This window comes from Engystomops pustulosus, chromosome 5 (genome assembly GCF_040894005.1).
Source record: "Engystomops pustulosus chromosome 5, aEngPut4.maternal, whole genome shotgun sequence".
Lineage (NCBI taxonomy): Eukaryota > Metazoa > Chordata > Amphibia > Anura > Leptodactylidae > Engystomops > Engystomops pustulosus.
In genome coordinates, this window is record NC_092415.1 from 129766936 (window position 1) to 129790284 (window position 23349).

Consider the following 23349-nt stretch of genomic DNA (forward strand, 5'->3'; position numbering starts at 1 on the left):
TCAACCATCTTCTGTCCATATATCTGTCTAGTTATCTATCTCCTATAATTTATCTATTTCCTATCTATTTATTTGTATCATATTGTTGGATTTGAAGAAGGTGGGGGGAGCCACCTTGGCCCCCCCACGTTGTTCAAATCAAACAAAATTGGTGTCAAACTTTTGTAGTTAGAAGATATATAGCTAGACAAAATGCTAGATAGATAAATGGTTAGAAAGACAAATATATAGATATGAACAGATAAATTATAGGAGATAGATAACTAGACAGATATATAGACAGGAGATGGGTGATAAGCATATTCACCCCAGCATTCAACCATATGCTTATCATCCATCTCCTGTCTATATATCTGTCTAGTTATTTATCTCCTATAATTTATCTATTTCCTATCTATATATTTGTCTTTCTAACCATTTATCTATCTAGCATTTTCTATCTAAATATCTTCTAACTACAAAAGTTTGATACCAATCCCCCCACCTTGTTCAAATCAAACAATATTGGTGTCAGACGTTTGTGCTACATTTGTGCTGCAGAAATTTTCGTTTGTCCCGGTATTGTTTTTAAGACATTAATAAAAGATTCCAGAGTTCATCAGAGGTAAATCAGCCCCCCCCCCCTCCACATTGCCCACATCAAACAAAGCTGGTGCCAATCAATTGTGCTACATTTGTGCTGCTCCCATTTTTGCTTGTGCTGCTTTTGTTTTGAATATATTGTGAATGCAAAATAATTAATAATTGTAATGAGTGTATTTGAACACAGTTATTGCCTTGTTATGGCTGTCTTAGGTCTTTGACCTCTGCCAAGAATAGACATTGACAGCTGTAGCTGGACTATGCAGGACACTTCCCCCTCACTAGACTATCTTTATAATTAGTTGCACATTCTAGCTTTATCATCCGCTTTATGTAAAGGACATATATGGCATCATGTGTTTTCTTATATCATCAGTCACATGTGTATGTAGATTGCGAGGGGCAGTCCCAGGATTTCACTACAAATAATAAAGATTATTTGAATATACTGGGGGAAGGAACGAGATGGAGCACTAAGCAACAACCTGTGTCTCTATCCCCACCATCTGCCCAAGGGAGGGGGATGGTTCTGTTTTCTCTGTATGTCTGTCAGTCTGTCTGTTTGTCTCAATCGCACACCAACAGATAACTGGTCACAGCTATTGCAGCATCACTACTTGGGGGCTCTCTATGTTGTCTATGTTTAGTTGTTGTTAGAATAAGAAACTAACTATCTGTAAGATGTACTGGAGTATGAGTTAGGTAATGCTCCAGGGGCCATTGTAACATAGGATAAATTGTTTTGAGCACTCCTGCATATGATAAGTAACTAGTTGATGTTGATTAAGGCCATTCTACATGAAGACTAGTGGATTCTGGTGGTAGCCTAACCAGCTGCGGTATGCAAGTTGATGCTAGACGCTTGATCCAGTGTTAATCAGGTTGGTTTGTGAAGGTAGGGTGCAGATTGGTTCTGCTGCACCTGGTGACAGTTACTGATTTCTAGGTGTAGGATCGTGGGAAGGCCGTCAATATTAGAAGTCTGATCAAAACACCAAAAAAGTACATATTTGGTATCACTGCATCTGTATTAAACTGTACAATAAATCTAAATCAATATTGTACCCGCTGGGTGAACGACGTAAAAAAAAACTTCCTGTAATATACAATTTTTCATCAAACACCATAACAAAAATGTTCTAAAAAGTGATCAAAAAAAGTTATGTGCTTTAATATGATACGACTGAAAAGAACAGTTTTTTTCACAAAAATAAGCCCTCAACCAGATTTGTCAATAGAAAAATACAGAAGTTATGGCCCTAAAAAGTTGTCGATAGTAAAAACAATGCAATTTTCTAAAATATTGGTTTTGTTCAGTAAAATAGAGCAAAGATAAGAAAAACTATATAAATGAGGTATCGTAATCGTAGTGAACCAGAGAATAAATATATAATATTAGTTTCACATTACGATCAGCAAGGTGGGAAAAAGTACAAAAAACCCAAAATAAAAATTTATGATTTTGTTTGTGTCCCCCTTTAAATAGTTAATAAAATCTCATGTATAAGCTATAGACCACCATAATGAATTATTTTTACAAATAATTCCGCAAATAATAAGCCTCATATGTTCGCATTACCAGTACACAAGCGCCAGTACAGAAGTTTACCAGCACAAATGGGGTATCGCATTTTCCCCAAAAATTCTAGTTTCTAAATTGCAGATTCATATTGTTAAAACCCATGTGAAACACTTAACCCCTTCCAGCTCTGCGTCCGATATATCGGACGCTGAGTGCAGTGAGTTAGCGCTCAACGTCCGATATATCAGACGCATAGCCGATGCCGGTTCAGTTAAAGATCTGAGCCGACCCGGCATCGGGAAACACGGGGTGCCGGCTGTAACATATAGCTGGCACTCCAATGTAACACCCACGATCGGAGAGGGCTCTGATCGCGGATGCTTAACCAGTTAAAGCCGCCCGGCATCTAACATGCCTTTGGGGAGTCCTTCCCCCACGATCGCACCCCCCCCCCGGGGCGCCGATCGTTCTTATGGCAGTGCTGGGGTCTGATCTGGTTCCCAGCACTGCCTGCGAGAACTGCCAGTAAGATGGCGTCTATGACGTCATCTTACTGGCACAGTCCCATGCTGCAAAAAGGGAAAAAGTAAAAAAAAAAGTTTTTCAATAGAAAATAAAGAAAGAAATCAATAAAAATGCCCAAAAGCCCCAAAACATAATGAGACATATAACGCAAAAAAAGTCAAAATCATAACACAAACCCACATATACAGTATCACCGCGTCCGTAGAAACCCGTAGAATAACAGTAAATAATTATTGAACCCGCACATAAAAAAAAAACGCTGTAAAAAAACTGTTAAAAGCCCTTCAAAAATTATGATTTTTACATATTCAATTCCACAAAAAAGGCTATAAAAAGTGATCAAAAAAACATATGTACTCCAGAATGTTTCTGGTGCAAAGTACAACATGTCCCGCAAAAAACAAGCCATCAACCAGCTCCGTAGTCAAAAAAGTATGTTATGCCACTTGGAAGACAGCAATACAAAAATGATAGATTTTAGGGTTAAATGAACGTATAACCGGCAAAGTTTGATCGTTCTAAATTTCACCTCTATTTTGAATCAATTACAATGAAGATCTCAAGGGGTTAACAATCTTCATAAAAGCTGTTTCTGATAGCTTGAGGGGTGCAGATTTTAAAATAGATTGGTTATGTAGAGGGTTTTGATGCTAAATATGTAAAATGTCATTCAAAACTGTATTTATCCTCAAAATAGTCAATTCTGAAAATCCGGAAAAGAGATATTTGATTTGTAAGCCGCGTGACATCAAAATAAATTATCCAGACATTTCAAAAAATATGAAAATGTAAAGTAGACATATGGGAAATGTTATTCAGCAATTTATTTACGTGGTAAATCTATCTGCCAGAAAACGCAATGATTTTGAATTTCAAAAATGGCAAATTTTTCAAAAAAATTCATCATTTTTTCTTTTTTTTTTGTAAATAAACGCAAAGCTTATCAGCCAAAATTTACCACGAAAATGAAGAACAACATGTGGGGAAAAAAACAATCTCATAATCATTTAGATAAGTAACAGTGTTCAAAAGTTAGAACCATATAAAGCGACGCATGTCAGAATCCAAAAAATTGGGCTGATCCTTAAGCTACAAAATGGCTGTGTCCTTAACTAACGTGAACTACAATGCATCACGGGAAAACAATCTCAAAATCACCTGGATATGTTAACGCATTCCGAAGTTCTAACCAATTATCGTGATAAATGTCAGTTTCGAAAAATCGAGTCTGATCATTGAGCTGAAAACTAGTGTCGGAGATAAGGGGTTAAGGATTAAGCCTTATCTAGTATTAGTATAAGTGAATTAACGTGTTTATGTTTTTTTCCCAGCTAATGTGACTAAAAAGGAAGTACTGTCTATTTGTATTGTCATAGGGTAAAATGTTTAATGTGAAATGTAACGGATATCCTTCAATTTGGTTAATTGGTACCAGGTCACCTGACAACAAATGAGCTCAGTTAAATTTTGCATTCTGTGTGCATTTTGTCTGTACTTTAACCCTAGGTTGTCTGATTGATCCTACCATATACTGCCATACTACTGATAGCACATTGTAATGAAAGGGTCAAAAAGAGACAGCCCCGGGTTTGCCGAAGACCCGAGGCTGTCATAGTGACGGATCGCCACTCCCCGATGACGTCACGGGGAATGACAATCCTCGGCAAGATCTTTTGGAAGCCTCTTGCAATTTGCGGGTGGTCCAAGCTCAGCAGAGTCCAAGGGGAGATGATTAAATCTTTCTGAAGTTAGATGATGTGACCCTTGAACTTCTGGAGTTTGGCGCCGCATAAGATCATACTTCAATACTATATTTAATATACATGATTGATATAAATCCCTTTAATATAGTGAAATGACTGGTCTGCAAGAATTCCAAAGTTGTAGTATTTCCTTATTAAGTTGTAGGTCAAATGTTGAATGATATTTGAGTTTCCTGGTCCGGGGTATCTGGCCAGCAGTAGCTGTTTGGGTGCAACAACATATGGAGGTAATAAATGTGTTCAAAAGAAGGAAATGTGAATGCAAAGTAATTAATAACTGTAATGAGTGTATTTGAACACAGCGATTGCCATGTGCTGGCTGTCTTAGGTCATTGACCTCAGCAAAGAATAGACATTGTACAACTCTTTAAATGACAGCTGTAGCTGGACTCTGCAGGACCCTTCCCCCTCACTAGAGTATCTTTATAATTAGTTGCACATTCTAGCTTTATCATCAGCTTTATATAAAGGACATTTATGGCATCATGTGTTCTCTCTTGTCATCAGTCACATGTGTATGTAGATTGTGAGGGGCAGTCCCAGAATTTCACTATAAATAATAAAGATTATTTGAATACTCTGGGGGAAGGAACGTTTAGGTGTTTACATAGTCTTAGGTGTTAAGGATGAACTGGTAAAAAAAACAAACTTAGTGACACTTCTCTGGTTTGATTACAAGGGGGAGCTACCAAACACATAGTACTTTGGAAGGAATGAACTCTGAGGACCTCTGGAAAAAATTCTGAATATATTTAAAATGATAGCAGCATAAACAACATTTTTTTCTGCACAAACCAGCAGAAAAAGTAGCACTTACGTTTGACACCAGTTTTATTTGATTTGGTTAATGGGGGGAGGGGCTGGTTGACCTTTTGACCTTTAAACATGTGTAAATATATTCAAAACAAAATCAGCACATAGCACAATTGATTGGTACCAGTTTTGTTTGATTTGGGCAATGTGGGGGGGGCTGTTTGACCTTTGATGACCTCTGGAAACTTTTATTAATAATTAATAATCTTAAAAATGATAGCGGCACAAACAAAAATTTCTGCTGCACAAACCAACACAAACGTTTGACACCAATTTTGTTTGATTTGAACAAGGTGGGGGGGGGGGGGGCAACTTCACTCAGGTTTTCTAACTACCTATCTTTTATCTAACCATCTAGCAATTGATCTTCTACTTCTATTTTACTGTATCTATTTATCTTTCATATCTATTTATCTATCTTCTATCATCTAGCTATCTATATATAATCTACTTTATATTTATGCATCTATTAATCTATATCATCTTTAATATGTATCTTCTATCATCAATCTACCATATGTATATCTCCTACATTCTCTTGACACTCTTTTCACATGACATGGAGTAGTCAATGATGCAACAAAGCTCTCTCTCTTCCACACAGCAGCATGTTCTAGCAGTGTGACCTGTCAATTAGGAACATGAAGGCAGGGCAGTGCAGTGAACACTGCATATAATAAATAATAATTCTTTATTTATATAGCGCGCACAGATTATAATGGACCCCTTTACCACTATTGGACTCGAATCAGATGAGTTGGAACCATTTAGGGATAAAGGTAATGCTTTTTAATAATAGTTTTTAACTAAGTATTTATTGTGGGTGGGTTATTTGGAATGGCAAGATGTCCCCTGATGATATATCAGACCTACAGCAGTTACTGATCACATTCGAAAACTATTCTTTCAAAATCTGTTCTATAAAAACTCAATGGCTCTCCTTTCATTGTGTGTCCCACCATGGCCCAAACAACAGGTTACATCCAGTTTTGGTAATGCCCCCAGGAGCTCTTCAGGCTCATAAAAATTAGCATAAAAGTAGATTTTAAGAGGAAGGAGGTCACGCATAACAAATATCAGAACATTACCACAGTTACAGTGCCTGGATCTATCAATCAGTGTCCCTGATTTATCATGCTTGATTTTGATGGTTGATTTCCTTTAACACAAGTGAATTTGCAAAGATAATGCAAAAGAAAAAAAATGAATGCAATTAAAGTTTAACTCTAGATTATAGTTTAAATCTAGTGCATGATCACCATATGTTAGCTTCCCCCCAACTGTAAGGGTGCGGTTACACGTACTGCTAGCGCTGTGTTTACTAGCGCTAGCGGTAGGGTATGGGTGTGGGCCTCGTCCCGATCTTGTATGCGTTTCTATAGAAACATAAGCGATCGGTAACCAGAACCAGGTGTCTTGCATTAAAACAATGCAAGGCTCCGGGTTCTGGTGACCAATCGCTTGCGTTTCCGTGGTCCGCCCCCGTACACTAGCACTGTTTGTAAATGCAGCTGTAGCGGTACATGTGACCGCACCCTTTGAGAGGGGAGGAGGCACTGCAAGTGTTATGCTAGTCTCCACCAGGTACTATCACAACAGTATTTCAGAGGGAGATTTCTAGCATCAATATATTTTAAGCACTTTTAAGCGTGACTCCTATATTTGTGCCCGCTGAGGTTAGCAACTAATCTTGTGTCCTACCTAGAAACATATGCAAGTTGTTTAATGGAGCAGTCTTATAAAAAAGTTAAACAAAACAACTTACTTTCACTCGATGTAAAGTCTTGTGATTCAAGTATACCAGACTCCTGCAAAGATCGTATGCATGAATCAACCAGTTCAAGGCCAGTTGTTAGTTCATCCTCTATATCTTTTTGACCTTCTGTAAAATGAAAAGGATATTTATTTTTATATTTAAACACACACAATATAATGTTAATTTATGGCTATAGGTTTTTTAATTAAATTTCAAATTCAATAAATTTTTGTAAGGGTTTTCAAAGTTCTATTTATTCAAAACTCTGCCACAAATCACCCCATTTATAAAACTACACCCCTCAAACTATTCAAAACAGCCTTTGGCAAGCTTGGTAACCCTTTAAGCATCTCACAAGAATTAAAACAAAATGGAGGCTCTACTTGGAATTTTTTAATTTTGACAGTAAAATGATTATTTAGTCCTAAAATCTATACGTTCATGCAGGAGAAAATTAGGAAACACATCTCCTATTTTGTTGTGCAACTTTTTATCAGTAGTGCAATAACCCACACATGAATGTGGTACATGTACTTTAGGGGCCAACAGAAGGGCATGGAACAACATGAAGGCTATTGAGCTTTTGAGATTTTGATGACATTGGCGTCAGTGTTCTGTCTGACTTTGCACATTCTTTTCAGTGCAAACTGCTTGCACATGTATTTAAGAAGTGTCTGAGACTGCACTATACTGCACTGAAATGGGCATTCCTGTGCTCAGTCGAACCGTGCGCCACAATTATTATGCAAAGTCTGACAGAATTTTATCAAGGGTTATATTGAGCTTTTTTCCCCCAAAAAAACTAGACCCATCAAGAAAAACAGTGACACTATATTTGGGGGTACATTACACCATTGTTTAAGCTTTTTTAGCTTTTTATGAAGAAAGATGCAAAAAAAATCTATTTCTATTTTTGTAATTTATACACCGAATAGCATTAATAAGGGTCAAAGTGATTACGGCGATATATTGCATTTATGTAGCTTTTCTTACATTTTAGCAGGCATTTTTTGATGGTGCGTCTTATAATCCAGTGTGCCTTTTAGTCCTAAAAATACGGTACAAAATAAAATGACACACAACAGGGCAAAACAGCTATAAAATAAAAAGGGATAAAAATAACAGAACTTACAACTTAAAGTAAATCCTGATTCCCTTGAGGTGGGAGAAATACAGAACACCCAAGCTTGTCTTAGCAGCCACCACAGAGTAAACATTATTTCCTGTATCTAATATTGTTTTATAAGATCTCTGTTTAGTTCAGGTTTCAGAACCTCTAATTAGTCCACAGGGTCATTCAGGATTGGACAAAGTGTTAATCATGGAGAGGAGAGACCAGGAATATTGAAACAGTTCTTTGTTTCCAAGTCCTGATGCGGAAAGGAGGGGGGGGGTGAGGTCACCATGGGTCCTTTGGAGTCTTCAGGTCAGAGTTTATCAGGCTGTAAAAACTCCAGGATGTCATAAAAAGCTGCCAGGACACTTAAAAAGATGCCAATTGTCAAATATTTCAACATGTCAGGATCAGTGGATCCTCTGGACTACCGCGGTACTAGCCAACACCTGGGAGAGGAGTGGCACCTGGTCTTAACCAGAGCCCGCTGCAAAGCGGGATGGACTTGCTGCGGCAGGGTACCACAAGGTCGTTCCAAAGGTGCGACTAGCCCGCGGTGGCAGCCGAGGTTGAGGTACTTTAGCGGAACACAGTCTCGTGGTCAGGTTCAGGCTCAGGGCAGGAGGCAGAGATGCAAGGTCAAGTCCAATCCGGGGTCAGCAATGGGAGGTCCAGGCAGATGGTGACGGGAACACAGGCACAGAGGACACAGGAACGCAGGAACACAGGACTCAGGAGCAGGAACACACAGGAACGCAAGAACACAGGACTCAGGAGCAGAAACACACAGGAACACAGGAAATCCTCAGGAAAGTCTCAGGGAAGCTTTCTCAATGGTGCTGGCACACAAAGATCCAGCAAGGCAGGAAGGGAGGTGGCAGATTATAAGGTGGAGGTGTTCAGCCAGCGCACTCATCAGTGGTGCGCTGGCCCTTGAAATTTTTGACAGACAGCGCACGCGCGCCCTAGGAGGCGGAAACACGCGCACGGCAGTCCGTTGGAGAGAAGGAGCCAGGACAGGCGAGTCTGGGGGAGCAAGGACACACAGAGGGACACGGTGGGGTGACAATCCAAGACAGGAGTGACGGGAGCACCCGTGACAGTACCCACCCCCCTTTAGCCTCCTCCTCTTCTTGGGCCTGAGAAATCGCTGAAGCAGGCTCTTGTCCAGGACGTTATCCTCTGGCTTCCAAGATCTCTCCTCAGGAACGAAACCCTTCCAGTTCACAAGAAAGAACCGCCTACCTCTCAACGTCGTCATGTCTAGGATTTCCTTCACCTCGAAGACATCGTTGGAATCAGCCTGTTGCGCCAAAGGAGGAGGAACTTGCCAGGCGAAGCGGTTCTAGATGACTGGCAGTTGCAATTTGTAGGCCATCAGGTTGATGCGACTGAGGACTTTCAAATGGAGCCAAGAACCGGGGTCCCAATTTGTAGTCAGGGATTTTCAGATGGACATACTTGGAGGATAACCAGACCTTGTCACCAGGAGCGAAGACGGGAGGAGGTATGCGCCTCTAATCGGCTTGAAGCCTGGTTGGAGCCAAAGCCTGTGACAAGGAAAGGCGAGTCTGCTCCTAGATGGTCTTCAGGTACCGTACCAATTCCTCAACGGCAGGAACATCCGATGACACAGGCAGAGGAAGAGGAGGGCAAGGATGAAGTCCATAATTGACAAAAAATGGAGCAGAGCCCATGGATGCAGAGTTGAAGGAGTTATAACAGAACTTTGCCCATGGCAACCGAGTGGACTTATCATCCTGACTGGCAAAAAACAAAATGGCATAGATAGCAGCCCAGGGTCTGATTTACTTTTTCCACCTGCCCATTAGACTGGGGGTCATAGGGGGAGACGTGGAGCCAATGGCAGACCTGACAGAGGAACAAAATGGGACATCTTCGAAAAATGGTCAGTCACCACCCATGTGATGGTATTGCCTTATAAAGGAGGCAGATGAGGAAATCGAACCGGGAGAAGAATAGTTAAAAGCGAGCTTGACGTAGATTAAGTCGCTGAGCAGTCTGGAGATAGAGGAGGTTCTTGTGGTTCGTGTAAATGCTGACCGGAACCTGAGCTCCCTCCAGGAGGTAATGCCACTATTCTAAGGCGAAATTAATCGCCAGCAGTTCTCGATCTCCAATGGAACAATTCCTCTCTGCGAAGGAGAAGGTCTTGGAGAAAAAAAAAACACAGGTGAGGGTTCGGCCTTTGGGGCTCTTCTGTGTGAGCACCGCATCAGCCCCTACTGAGGAGGCATCCACTTCCAGATGGAAAGGCTTCTCTGTGTCGATACGCTGGAGCAGATGAAAACATAGACTAAGTTCTTGAAGGCCTCCTCAGCTGCTGAAGGCCAGAGTCGGGGATTATAAAACAAGATTTTGGAAACTAAAGATCAGGCTAGTTGTTCAGAAATGACGGCGCAATGAGAGAAGGGAAGGAATGGGAGTCCAGTATTCCTTATAGTCACAAATTGTCTAAGAAGCTTTTCCTTCTGCATCAACGTCTTTCAGGTATTCAATGTAGATGTGGGACAGTACCTTAAATCTGGTAAGCGATGTAATAACAAGGTAAGATCATCAGGTTCTCCATGTGTCACTGGCTCTTCCGGGGAAGCCGCTACTGGCGAAACTCGAGTCGGGTATTGACGCCGAACGTGCACCACAATCTATTTTTAAGGCCTGTTTTTTAATCTACTTTTGTGAGTATAATATTAAAACATTTTCTTCACTAAATAGAAGCTCTGCTGCACTATTTTTTCCGTATCCCTTTCTTTCCTATACGGACCACTACGGAGTAAAGCGGAACCAAAAGCGCTGCAATCGAGTTTCCATCTGGAGGAAATAGTAACTCACACAGCCGCCCGCTGCATACCGCAAGTGGAAACATAGGATCCACGTGAACATCGCAGAGCCAGTGACACATGGAGAACCTGATGATCTTACCTTGTTATTACATCGCTTACCAGATTTAAGGTACTGTCCCACATCTACATTGAATACCTGAAAGACGTTGATGCAGAGGGAAAAGCTTCTTAGACAATCAGAGTCGGGGATTGGTGCCCTTCTTGGTGAGCGCCACAATAAGAGACACCAAAGAGGAGAAGTGCGGGATGAACCGCCGGTAGTAATTTGCAAAGCCCAGAAACTGCTGTATAGCGCGTAGTCCTACAGGATGAGGCCACTAAAGAACCACAGACAGCTTGCCAGGATCCATCTGGAGACCTCTGTCGGAGATGATATAGCCGAGAAATGGAAGACTCTGCTGATGGAATTGGCACTTCTCAAGTTTGGCATAAAGGTGATTGGCCCTTAAACGACTGAGGACTTGCCGTACATGGACTTGGTGAGTCTCAAGGTCTGGAGAGAATATCAGAATATAGTCCAAATAGACCACAACATAGACATAAAGCAAGTCTTTAAAGATGTAATTAACAAATTCCTGGAAGACCACTGACGGGTTACAGAGACCAAACGGCAACATCATGTACTGGAAGTGTCCATCACGGGTATTGAAAGCGGTCTTCCATCTCCCTGGTGGATACGAATGAGGTTGTAGGCCCCCCGAAGATCCAATTTGGAGAAGATCTTGGCTCCCCGAAGACGGTCAAACAGCTCCGTGATCAACGGCAACGGATAGCGGTTCTTAACTGTGACCTTGTTAAGACTGCAATAGTCAATGGGCCTCCAGTGTCTTGGGAGCCACAGAAGAAACCAAGACTGGCACTGGATGAGGCATCTCCACACAGCGAGACTGGCAATCAGGTCCCCACCGAAGGATCTCCCCCGTCTTCCAGTTAAGAACGGTTGCGTGGAGCTGCAACCATGGTAGACCCAACAGGATGGAGGCGGTGGACCGTGGTAATACATAAAAAGACAGTCTTTCCTTGTACAGCACACCAACTTGCAAGCACAGAGGCTTGGTGCAGTACTGGAGTTTGTCAGAGAGGATTTGGCCAGTGACAAAGGAGATGACCAAAGGCTTCTTGAGGCGAACCACAGGGATGTGATGCCGGGAGACTAGAGCGGCATCCATGAAGCTCCCTGCAGAACTAGAGTCCAAAAAAAGCAGAGACCTGGATCTGGGTGCCGGTGCCAATGCTGAGAAGCACCGGAATCATCAAGCGTGGAGAAGCTTTGATTACACCTAGGGACGCTTCTCTCAAGAACGGATAGGAGAAGACCCAAGGAAGTGCTCAGGACTGGCACGATACAGGCAGAGGTTTCCCTGACGTCTTCTGGTACGCTCCTGGCTCTGTCCACTGCCATACACTTTTGGGCATTTTGCACATTCCTGACAAAGACCTTTTTTCATAGCTGACATGTGATTATAACTTTAGAATGCTTTACAAAAGCGTCATGAGATTTAACACAGTCACAAGATTGGTTTCTCGTGACTCATTATACTTAATTTTAGTTGAAAAGTTTGGGTAATATGCTTTGCGTTTATTTATGAAAAATTGGAGTTATGGAAAATTCTCCAAAAAGTCATATCACCAAAATAGCTTGATAACTGACATTTCTTTAACGTCTGCTTTATGTTAGCATTGTTTTTTTAAGCATCCTCTCATTCAGAGGTCAACTTAACTCCTCTACAAGAATCAATGGCTCTTCAACAGACAGTTTTACCTCTTCAGAAAAACCCCATGCAAATAAATCTCCTCTGGATTTTTCTCTTCTCTCCCTATGTCAAGCCCGGAGCTGCAGCCTCTATTTGTCTCTTCACTGCTGTACTTCCTGGCCCGATACAGGGTCTTGTGACCGGTCTGTGTTTCTCAGTACAGGATCAGGTCACATGACCTTATAAAGCAGTGGAGACAGTAGTATGTGAGGCAGCCTGCTTTTTGCTGTACTGCTGCTGCCTGTGTTGCTTTAGCATGTGGGATGCCTTTTAGCTTTTTCCTTGTCCTGATGGCTTTACCCTCGCTTTACATCATGTCTGGTAGAAACAACAGTCTGATCAGTCTGATCGTCCGATGGCACACCCCCCGCGTTCGACACAATGCCAGCGCAGACCCCTGTTAAATACTTGTCAAAGCCGCATTTCCGTAGGGTTTTCTGACGTTTTCGGGGATTGCACTGATGGGACGGGGATTTAGAAGGGGATTGGATTTTGGCGCATAGGCGGCGGCTTTCATGCAACAGAAATCGAGGGGCGGGCCATCCGATCATGTGACTGATTCGGACTGAGCGCAGGATTTACCTTTCTATTTGTGTCGCAAGATCAAGCACTTACATGCACCGGGATAAAGAAGGTGAACTCCGGCAGACCTAAGTAGGGAAGCGACAGATGCAGGATATCGGGCACGGTCGGACAATGCACTTTCAGGGAAGGGGCAGGACAGGTAAATAAATGTGCCCCAATGGGGCTCATTTACTAAGGGTCCGTGGAGCGCATTTTCGCCGGGTTTCCCGTCAATTTCCGTTTTGCGCCGCATTTAACAGGGGATTTAAGCGCGCGAGATCAGGTTTTGGCGCATCGGTGCCGGCTTGCATGTTACACAAATCGGGGGATGGGTTGTCGGACATCCCGCAGACTATGCGCAGGATTTAACATTTCGAATTGTGTCGCAAGACAATGCACTTACAAGCATCGGGAAGAAGATGGTGAACTCTGGCGGACCTCAGCAGGGAAGCGACAGATGCAGGAACTCGGGAGCACGAGCTTCGTGAATCACGCCGGACTTCATCTTTGTCAGACCGTCAGAGAGGAGTCACTCTCTGCATCATCAGTGCCTGTGCAGCGTGTGCCCGGGTTCCTGTAGGGGGCGTGCAAACCTCTCACTGTTCGGGGGTCGGTCGGCTGCTGTATAAGGAATTGCACGGAGGAAGACTGGAAGGCTGGACGCAGACCGAGGCAGCATGTGCTGAACTTGTCACCTCTGTCGGCAACCATGTATGGTGACCCCCGTGACCCTTTGTGAGGAGGCTCCGGAGGACAGCATGGTAGGAGTCAGGCCGCTGTCTGTTCAGTTAACCCTTTGCTGTCTTGCCCCTGAAAGTCAGGTTCTCATGCCACTGCCTACCTCTTACTTTTGTAGTCCATCCTTGCAGAGTAGTCTAAAAGGGTTTGTATCATTACACCTGCTGATGTCTGCCATTCATTTTCTCCCTCCTACAGTGTAAATTATTGCCCACTTTCTGCCCCCTGACATTTTACCCCTGTGTCACCTGTTCTACCTCTTTTCCAATGTCTCCCTTCCTGTTGACCCCTCCTATTCCTTAAAAACAATAACCCTGAAGGTGCGTTCACACATGGGCCAAATATATTAAAGAGCTTTTGCCAGTTTTCTGTCTGAATGTCAAAACTGCTTGCACTTTTATTTATAAAGTGTCTGCACCAGGTTTTGTGTGGCAGCCGCTCTGTAGCCGCCGCACCACAAAATTCTGCACATAGAGGGGCGTCCGGTGCATAGTCGGACCCTCCACCACATTTATTACTGCAACACGACCGAATTGCGTTGCACGGTCTATGTTTACAGTGCACCAAAAAAGGTTGTTGACAATTCCCGAAAAGTGCAGGGGGCACCAGATTAATGAAGACTGTGCGGCAATATTCTATAATGTGCCGCATCCTGCACACTCCACAGGCAAACTGCACTCAGTGCACTACTTTTGATAAATGTGGCCCACAGTGTTTTCTGCACACGTTTGTACGTATGCATAACACCGCATGTGTTTTCATGTGTTTGGCTGCTTAGAAAGAGTTTTCTTTCATTAGTGGAAATATAAGCAGGTGTGAAAACGTAAACACAGCAGATTACGCTTCCATCAATGAAGAAAATGGCTTTAAAAGCAGCAAAACACATGGTAACATGAAAAACGTATGGTGGGGCAACAGGCAAACAGGCAAAAGTGGGCCGTGGGTCACTTTCTCTGACTCAAATTTTGGAGGCATAATAAAGGGGCCCACTGAGGCACTGGCGCCAGTGGCCTACTTAAACCTGGAGCCGGCCCTGGTTTTAGCTTACCCACATGATTTTAAGATTTAAAAATTTGAAAATTACTGCCAATTAGACATTTGGTTTAAGCATCCTAATTAATTGCCAATTATAGTTTACCATATATGTGCTTTAAGTTGGTATCATTTTTTACATTACTTTTTATTTTATTCAGATGGTAGAAGTTAGTGTTACTGCAAATTTCTATATTTTCAAGAACATTTTCAAAATCAAACTTTTTAGGTACCAGGATAGTTCTGAGGGCTATTAAAAGCCTATTCATTACAAACCCCCAACAAGTAAACCTATTATGAAAACAGCACATCTTGAGTTATTGAAAAATGCTTTTATCAAGTTTGTTAACCCTTTCACAGGAATTAAAACAAAATGGAGGTGAAATTGGGAAATTTCAATTTTTATCCATAGTATGTTCATTTAGACCTAACATTGTCTAATAGTTAGGGAGATTTGGTGCACAATTTCTCTCCAACATTGTAATACTTCACATGTGGATGTACAGTGGCATTTGAGCACACATGAGGGCACAGGAGAGAAGGAGCGCCAATGGGCTTTATAAGGGCAGGTTTTGCTTCAAACATTTCAGGCACCGTGATAACAGAATAGTAAAAACCCACAGCAAGTGACCCCATTTTGGAAACTAAACCCCTCACAGAATGTATCAAGAGGTATAGTGCTTATTTTGACCACACAGTTGTCCTACAGAATTTGATAACATTTGTCCATAAAGAAGGGGAAAAAACGCAATAAAATGTTGATTTAGCACCATGTTTTACATTTTCACAAGGGGTTAAATGACAGATGGCACTGCAGTTTTTGCTGTATGTGGCTGTAAACTGTTGTATGGGCATACAGCAGGGTCCAGAAATGAACGAGCTCTATTTGACTTTCAGATGTCAGATTGTGCCGGAATAGATTTCAGGATCTATACGACATTTGCAAAGGCCCCAAACAGTGGAGATCCCCCAAACGGGGCCCTATTTTGAATACTAGACCCTTCATAGAATTTATCAAGGTGTAAATGGAGCATTTTAACCCCTTAGGTGATTCACAGAATTGAGTTTGTTAGTAAATATGAGATATTTTCCAAGAAAAATCATTGGAGTTCAAAATCTTTCATTTTCAGAAAGGGTTAATGGAAAAAATGCACACTAAAATTGATAAACCAATTTCTCCAGGGTACAAAAATACTTCACATGTGGGTATAAACAGATATCGCAAGCAGGGGACAAAAAGGGAAGAGTACAGTTTTGCTTTTGAAGGGGAGATTTGCAATGAATAGTTTTTAGGGCCGTGGAAACTGAGCCACAATAGTTAACCCCCAAATGACCCCATTTTACAGCTACACAGTTTAGGAAAATTGTTTGGGGGTAGTTATTGGCTTATATATTGTGCCCAACCCATGCCAGCCAGAATATGCATCACTAAAATTGTTATTCAGAGTACAGTGTTTGCAGAGACTCCAGTGTTGCCAGAACATAAAGGAAGCTTAAAGGGGTATTCTCGTCTGGACATTCACATTCAGTTTCACTAATCTTCCATATATAAACATTTCTTCAATTGGATGTTATTAAAAAAAATGTTCCTGTGTGAAGATAATTTCCTATAAACATAGCCATGTTGTCCCTTAGAAACGAGATGGCTTCCTCAGTTACGACCACGTCACACTCTGGCAGCGGTGGCCAGACATGCGCTATAGAGTCCTGCCGGACCACCAGGATTCAGCAATCATTACCACAGGACGGCTATGGGACCTGCAGTAACTCCTGGACATTTCATATACAAAAACTTTTTGTTTATCTGTGCAATCTCTCAGGCAGAGGTGGCCGTATCCGGGGAAGCCATCTCGTTTCTAAGGGATAAAATGGCTACATTTATGAGAAATTATCTTCACACAGGAACATTTTTTTTAATAACATCTAATTGAAGAAATGTTTATATATGGAAGATTTATCAAACTGAAATGTAAATGGCCAGACGAGAATACCCCTTTAAGAAATGTTTTCTGCTTCCTTTACAATATTCATCAAGGGGTATAATGGGAATATGGTGGTGAGGGGTTGGGGGAATCTTGATGCAAACACCAGGGAATGTAATTATTTGAAACAAAATGAATCTCTAAAGAGGTGTGGTAGATGCAGAAGCATTCTCCAATGCAAAAGCCAGGTTTCGTTGTGGAAGTTTCACAATGGTGGGTAGTGTCTTTCCTCACCCCTCTAGTCATGCAAACGCGACACGTTTTTTGTGGTCTCTTTTTTTTTTTAGAGGGGGGAATAACCCCAGAGAAATGTTGCCCGGGCACTATCCTAGAGGTCCCACTAGTACTGCTGCCTTCATCTTAGTCTACAAAAATGAATTTCTTTATAATTATTTCCTGGAAACTCAAGAAAGTCTCCTTGTTGTCAGCAGCTTTATAGAGTACAAATATATTGCAGATTGCCACTTGAGTAAGGTACACTACTATCTTCTTATACCATACCCTAGATATTCGTATGGCACTACAGGGTTGCATTAATTGGTCAGAAAGATCAACCTCTCTCATAAAATGATTATACTCCTGGATGCACACAGGTTTGTTGACCCGTTCTGTGCTTCCGCGGACTGGGATTGGGGTGGATTCATTGGCATGGAGACTGGTCAAAACAAGGACATTACGTTTGTCCTTGAATTGATGTTGAACCAACATCAGGTTTTCAGAACGAACGTCTTAGGAATGCCTTAGGGTCTCTTCTATAAATGACTTGGGGAGACCCTTCTGATTTTTACAGATGTCATTGTGCCCCTGGCAGCAGGGGACTTCTGGAGAGGGATGCTATTATAAAAGTTGTCCACATAGATGTGGTACCCATGGTGGATGAAATCTCAGACAATCTTGCCGCTGATTCCCAGGATAGGGGTACTATCCTTCCCCTCGTATATGCGAAAGTGAAGTGTATAGCCAGATACACTTTCGCAGACCTTATAGAACTTCACCCCATATCTTGCTCTTTTATTGGGGTGGTATTGGCAACCGCTACACATTTTATATCTGTCTGAATTAACATTATAGTGGTCAACCACTTTCTGAATTTTATAGATTCTATCATGCCTGGGATCATTTGTTGGTGGACACCTAGCATTGTTGTTGTAGTAGAGGCATTTGAAAGACTTTCAAAGCGAGCTCTGGGCATTGTAAGGGGTAAAACGGGGTATGGTAAAGAATCTCCTTATTCCAGTACGAACATACGGAGTGTTTTTTTACAAATGCCAATATTTAGCAAAAGCCCCCAAAACTTTCTCATTTTAGTGGGTAATTGAATAAAATCAAATAATTGAAAAAAATCAATTTCAGTAAAACCGGTTGTATCCACATTGATGCCAGGAGTGGCAGAAAATTTTGGAACCTGTGGTTCATAATTTACTGCAGGGACCCTCTCAGAAACAGATTGCAATTCCTCACTTACTCTTGGTGACTACCCTGGGGTTCGTCATCACTAAATCTAGGGCGACTAGCCTGGGGTTCATTGTCAGATGAATCGCTTGAAGAGGATGACATTAAAAATGTCACCTCTTCTCCTCTATCAGAATCGCTGTCTTCAAACAAGAAAAAGCCTCCTCGGCACTATACAAACGCTTTGTCATTTTTTGGGTGTGTGTGGTCTTTTTTTAAAACTTACAGACGACAATACTAACATGAAACAGATAAATATTTTTTTGTTAGTTTTTTTGTGGGTTTTTTTTTGTGTTTTTGTTTTTTAACTGAACACTTACTAACTATCAACACAGGGATGCCGTACATTAATTTAATTTGATACAGCAGCAAAAGGGTTAATTTACAATAAACTGGCTTCTAACAAATGTATTAAAATGTTACAAATGTCACAAGACCTGGGTTGTGAGCCACAGCAAACACAGCAATGTTGAGATTACAGATTACAGTGACATAGGACCTTTGATTCTGATATTACAGGTGACAGTGACACTGGAAGTAGTGACACTTAGATGGTTGTGACACTGACGTAACACGTGACAGTGACACTGGAGCGACAGGTGATGGAGATGCAGGACCTAATGCTGAGATTACAGATGACAGTGACACAGGACTTTTGATTTGATATTACAGGTGACAGTGACACTGGAGGTAGGGACACTGAGGTGACGGGTGACACAGTGACACTGAGATGGTTGTGACACTGATGTAACACGTGACAGTGACACTGGAGCGACAGGTGATGGTGTTGCAGGACCTAATGCTGAGATTACAGTGACACCAGACTTGTACTTCTGAGATGACAGGTGACACAGGAGGTAGTGACACTGAGCTGCATCATTAGATGATGCAGAAGGTGGTGACACAGAGGTGACAGAGCTAGTGGTGTCCTTCAGGGATACTGATTACTGACAGTGGGCAGCATAGAAATATAGGGGGATGTTATAGGGCACAGAAAAGGGGATCTGATCCCTAAATTTACTTTAATAGACTCTCTTCATGCTCTCCTTATCACTTAATTTCATTCTGGAAGCGATCAGAGACAGAGAAAGAGAAGAGAGATGGAGATTCTGTGTGAGATGCCTGGAAACAGCTGCCGAAAGGGGATTGGTGCACACTCGCGGTAATAGACCAATCACAGCGATTGCCGACTAGGACCTGCTGTGAATGGTCCATACTCCATGTCTCTAAGTCACCTGCTATCGCAGCCAGCCGCACTCCCGTCTCTGTGACCTCCGGCACCCAGAGCTGTCACCCCATTTGTGCAATCAGTACATCTGGATGCGCTAAGGCACCATATTTCCAGACGTCAATGTATGTATGATTGCGCTACGGGGTTAAAGAAGTGTGTGTGCGGCGAGTGTGGCGCAGCTGTGCTGGCTTTCGTGGGACACAAATTAGGGGGCGTGCCGGCTGATTTGGACTGAGCACCGAATTTCATTTTCAAATTGTGTCACAGGCCCAAAGCGACACATTCATGACTTCAGGTGCACGATCCGTGAACTCCAGTGACCCTGTAAGTAAATGAGCCCCTATGTGTCAGATTTATCACACAATGTAAGCCACTGTGAGAAATATGGGACATTTTAGGACTGCCTGCCTAGCTTAATTTGTCTAAGGCCCCACACTTCCAGTTCAGTTCCGGTTTACAGCGTTCGGACCGGGAGATCCAGATAGCACCCTTCCAAAAGGGTACAAATATATAGAAAACTCAACAAAGCTCACCCTTTTCCACTCTTAGGCTACATTTACACAAACGTATGGGGGACGTATATACAGCCGACGTTTATACGGCTTACGTATATACGTCCCCCATACACTTTAATGGCCTCATGGCGCGCAACGGGAGTGGTATGGTGCTGTTCACGAGCGGCACCGCAGCATTCCATAGCCCGTAGAAAGATAGGACATATCCTATCGTTGGACGGAATACGGCGCTATATATTTCTATGGAGAGGGGCGGGGTTGAGCAGCACTCATTTCCTGCTCCTCTCCTCGGTGCCCTTGTATGCTCGTCCAACTACAGTACAGTGGGCATATATTGTGTGAATGTAGCCTTAAAATGATTCTGACGAGACAGCAAGCTGATTGGTCTGTAGGTAAGTATGCAGCATGGGAAATGAACCTGGCACATAGGTGAAACTGATGATTTATTAATCCATGTTAAAACATTAATGACCAAAATACAGGAATTCTTTCATGCTTTTGAAAAAGACATTACTCTTAACAATAGCCTGCTAATGCACAGTATAAGGAAAGCTTATACAGGCAGTTCCTGGGTTACGTACAAGATAGGTTCTGTAGGTTTGTTTTTCAGTTGAATTTGTATGTAAGTGGGAACTGTATATTTTATAATTGTAACCCTAGCCAAAATGTATTTTGGTCTCAGTGACAATTGGATTTAAAACATTTTGGGTTGTTATGAGAACCAGGATTAACAATAAAGGTTAATTGCAGACACCTTTTATAACTTGTAGAACATCCAGAAGTCTGTTTGTAACTATAGGTCGTCTGTAAGTCGGGTGTTCTTAAGTTGAGGACTGCCTGTATACTGGCTAGTAACACATGGGGGCTCCTGAATCTTGATGTATCCGCGGGCCCAACTGTGCAGGGTTTATTTCTAGGACAGGTCCTATGTAGTGTAGAAATATGCTTAGCTGACGAACTTTAACTTGTAAAAGTTTCCCTGCTGCAGCGAGTGTGCAGGTGCCAGCCCACTTCCCCACCAGCTTCACCGCTTCTCATGCCTTGGCATGAAGATCGCATTAAAAAAAAAAAAAAACAATTGCGATTATTTCACGGCTACTATGCCAGTTTTCTGGTATAGACCCCCTGATAAATCTTGCCAATGATCTGTGTGACATGAAAGGTCATCTGTCTCATGTGTTCTCACCTAACCATTATGACTTGTTACTAGCCACTATTAAAGCTTTCCGTGTACTGTTCATTAGCAGGCTACAATTAAGGGAAATGTTTTGACAAATTGCGACAGAGAATTCCTGTATTTTGTTCTTTTGTGTTATAAAAATCGATTAGTAAAGCAGTTTCACCACAATGCTGGAATGATTTTCTTTTTGCTGAATTTCCTAAGAACAAAGTACAAACACAACAAACAAATTAAATAATTTCTCACCCTGTGTTTGCCATCGGAACTGATCCTCCGTTGAGCTAAAAGGAAAACAATACACACATAAATATATAATATTCATTTAAAAGGAATCCTAACTCATGTGATAATGGAATTTCTAAATGTTGGACAGTGATGCAACTGCACCTGTTGGCTAAAAAGAAGTGTGATATTGTTTATAAAATATAAATGTTTCATTAAGCTAATGTTTTACTCAGAGGGTTGTTGTACATATGTGTCCACCTGCTCATTTACTCCTGTGGTGCAGTACTGTACGCAAGCAACCACCCAAGTCCTATAGGGTACATTGGCAAAGACACTTATGTCACTATGTTATCTTCCTCTTTCTATACATGTCTTACCCTTCGAGGAAATCCTGTCTGTGATCTCAAAATGAAAATATTTTAGAATAATTGCTTTGGATAATAACATCTCAAAAGCATTTTAAATATATAGAAATTATAAATTATATGGAATTTTCTGGCGTTATCCACTTACAGCACGATTGACAAATGCATTTAGGTGGATGTTAAGCGGGTTATGACAATGCATTTAGGTTGATGTTATAGCGGGTTATGTGTCTGCCTTCTGTGTCCAAATGCATAGAATGAAAATATAGGATTTATTATTTATTTCCATGAGACCACCACATTTGCTACCATTAGGCACTGTAAAGGGAAGCAGGTTGTGTCACCCACACAGATACAGCTAACAGTCAGCACACAGATGACAGACACTAGTGCAAACTTTATTTAACCCAAAAAAACCTCGATAGCACTGAATAAGCGAAGTAACCAATAATTCATATGGTACACATAATTAATCTTATTGATCAGATCAGTCATACACAATGACCAGAAAAAAGTATTTAAAACACCCCATTAAAAGAGATCCACATAAAAAAACCAATAGACAGTGTGATAATATCTGGACTGGGAGTTATCATACAGTATATCAAATCTGTAACAAGGTCCTGGTAACACATCATAAATATCACAGCAGCAATTAAACATTTTAGGGGAACACAGAAGGTTAAATACTAAATAAATAATAATAAAGTCTAGTCTAATACTCTAAATCGCCCCAAATTATTTTGAGCCAGCTATGACACAACCATAATACCAATCAGAGGCCTTACTCCACAAGTCCAGTACCACACTGTTCCGAACACCCCGATGTACATTTTGCACCCTGCTTCGTCAAATTTGTGTTAATATGTTTCGTTCACGTTTACGTTCATTCATTACATCATGGTCATTATTTTCCCCCTAAGTTTATTAATTATAATTTATTATTCTATTTATTTACTTCCCCTGCTTCAATCATAATTATTGTTCTTTCCCCAAGTCAATTGTCACGTTTCTTATACAGATTCCTGTTAATTAATTTCTCCTTTAAGCTAATACAATGTTTCTAATTAATAATTGTCAAGCTATTTAACCCCTAAAGGACGCAGGTCTTTTTTGCTCATTTCTCGCTCTCCACCTTCAAAAATCCATGACTTTTTCATTTTTCCGTGTACAGAGCTTTGTGAGGGCTTATTTTGTCCGTAACAAATTTTACTTTCCCGTAATGTTATTTATTATTACATGCCGTGTACTGGGAAGCTGGAAAAAAATTCTAAATGTGGAAAAATTAAAAAAAAAAAAAAAAAGCGTCACGTTCTTGTGGGCTCAGTTTTTAAGACTTTCACTCTGCACTCTAAATAACACCTCTACTTTA

The 23349-nt window shown here is 41.5% G+C and overlaps 1 protein-coding gene across 13 annotated transcripts in view; it reads right to left on the reverse strand.

The window, feature by feature from the left end:
* The window catches only part of CTNND2 (catenin delta 2), a 526223-nt gene that overhangs the window by 365834 nt on the left and 137040 nt on the right, over positions 1 to 23349 (reverse strand). For all 13 annotated transcript variants that reach the window (XM_072153023.1, XM_072153024.1, XM_072153031.1 and 10 more), the window contains 2 exons: positions 21634 to 21668; positions 6971 to 7087 (listed from right to left, as the gene is read on the reverse strand). In XM_072153023.1, the coding sequence (XP_072009124.1) occupies positions 6971 to 7087; positions 21634 to 21668 (152 nt within the window). The remainder of the gene's footprint in view (positions 1 to 6970; positions 7088 to 21633; positions 21669 to 23349) is intronic.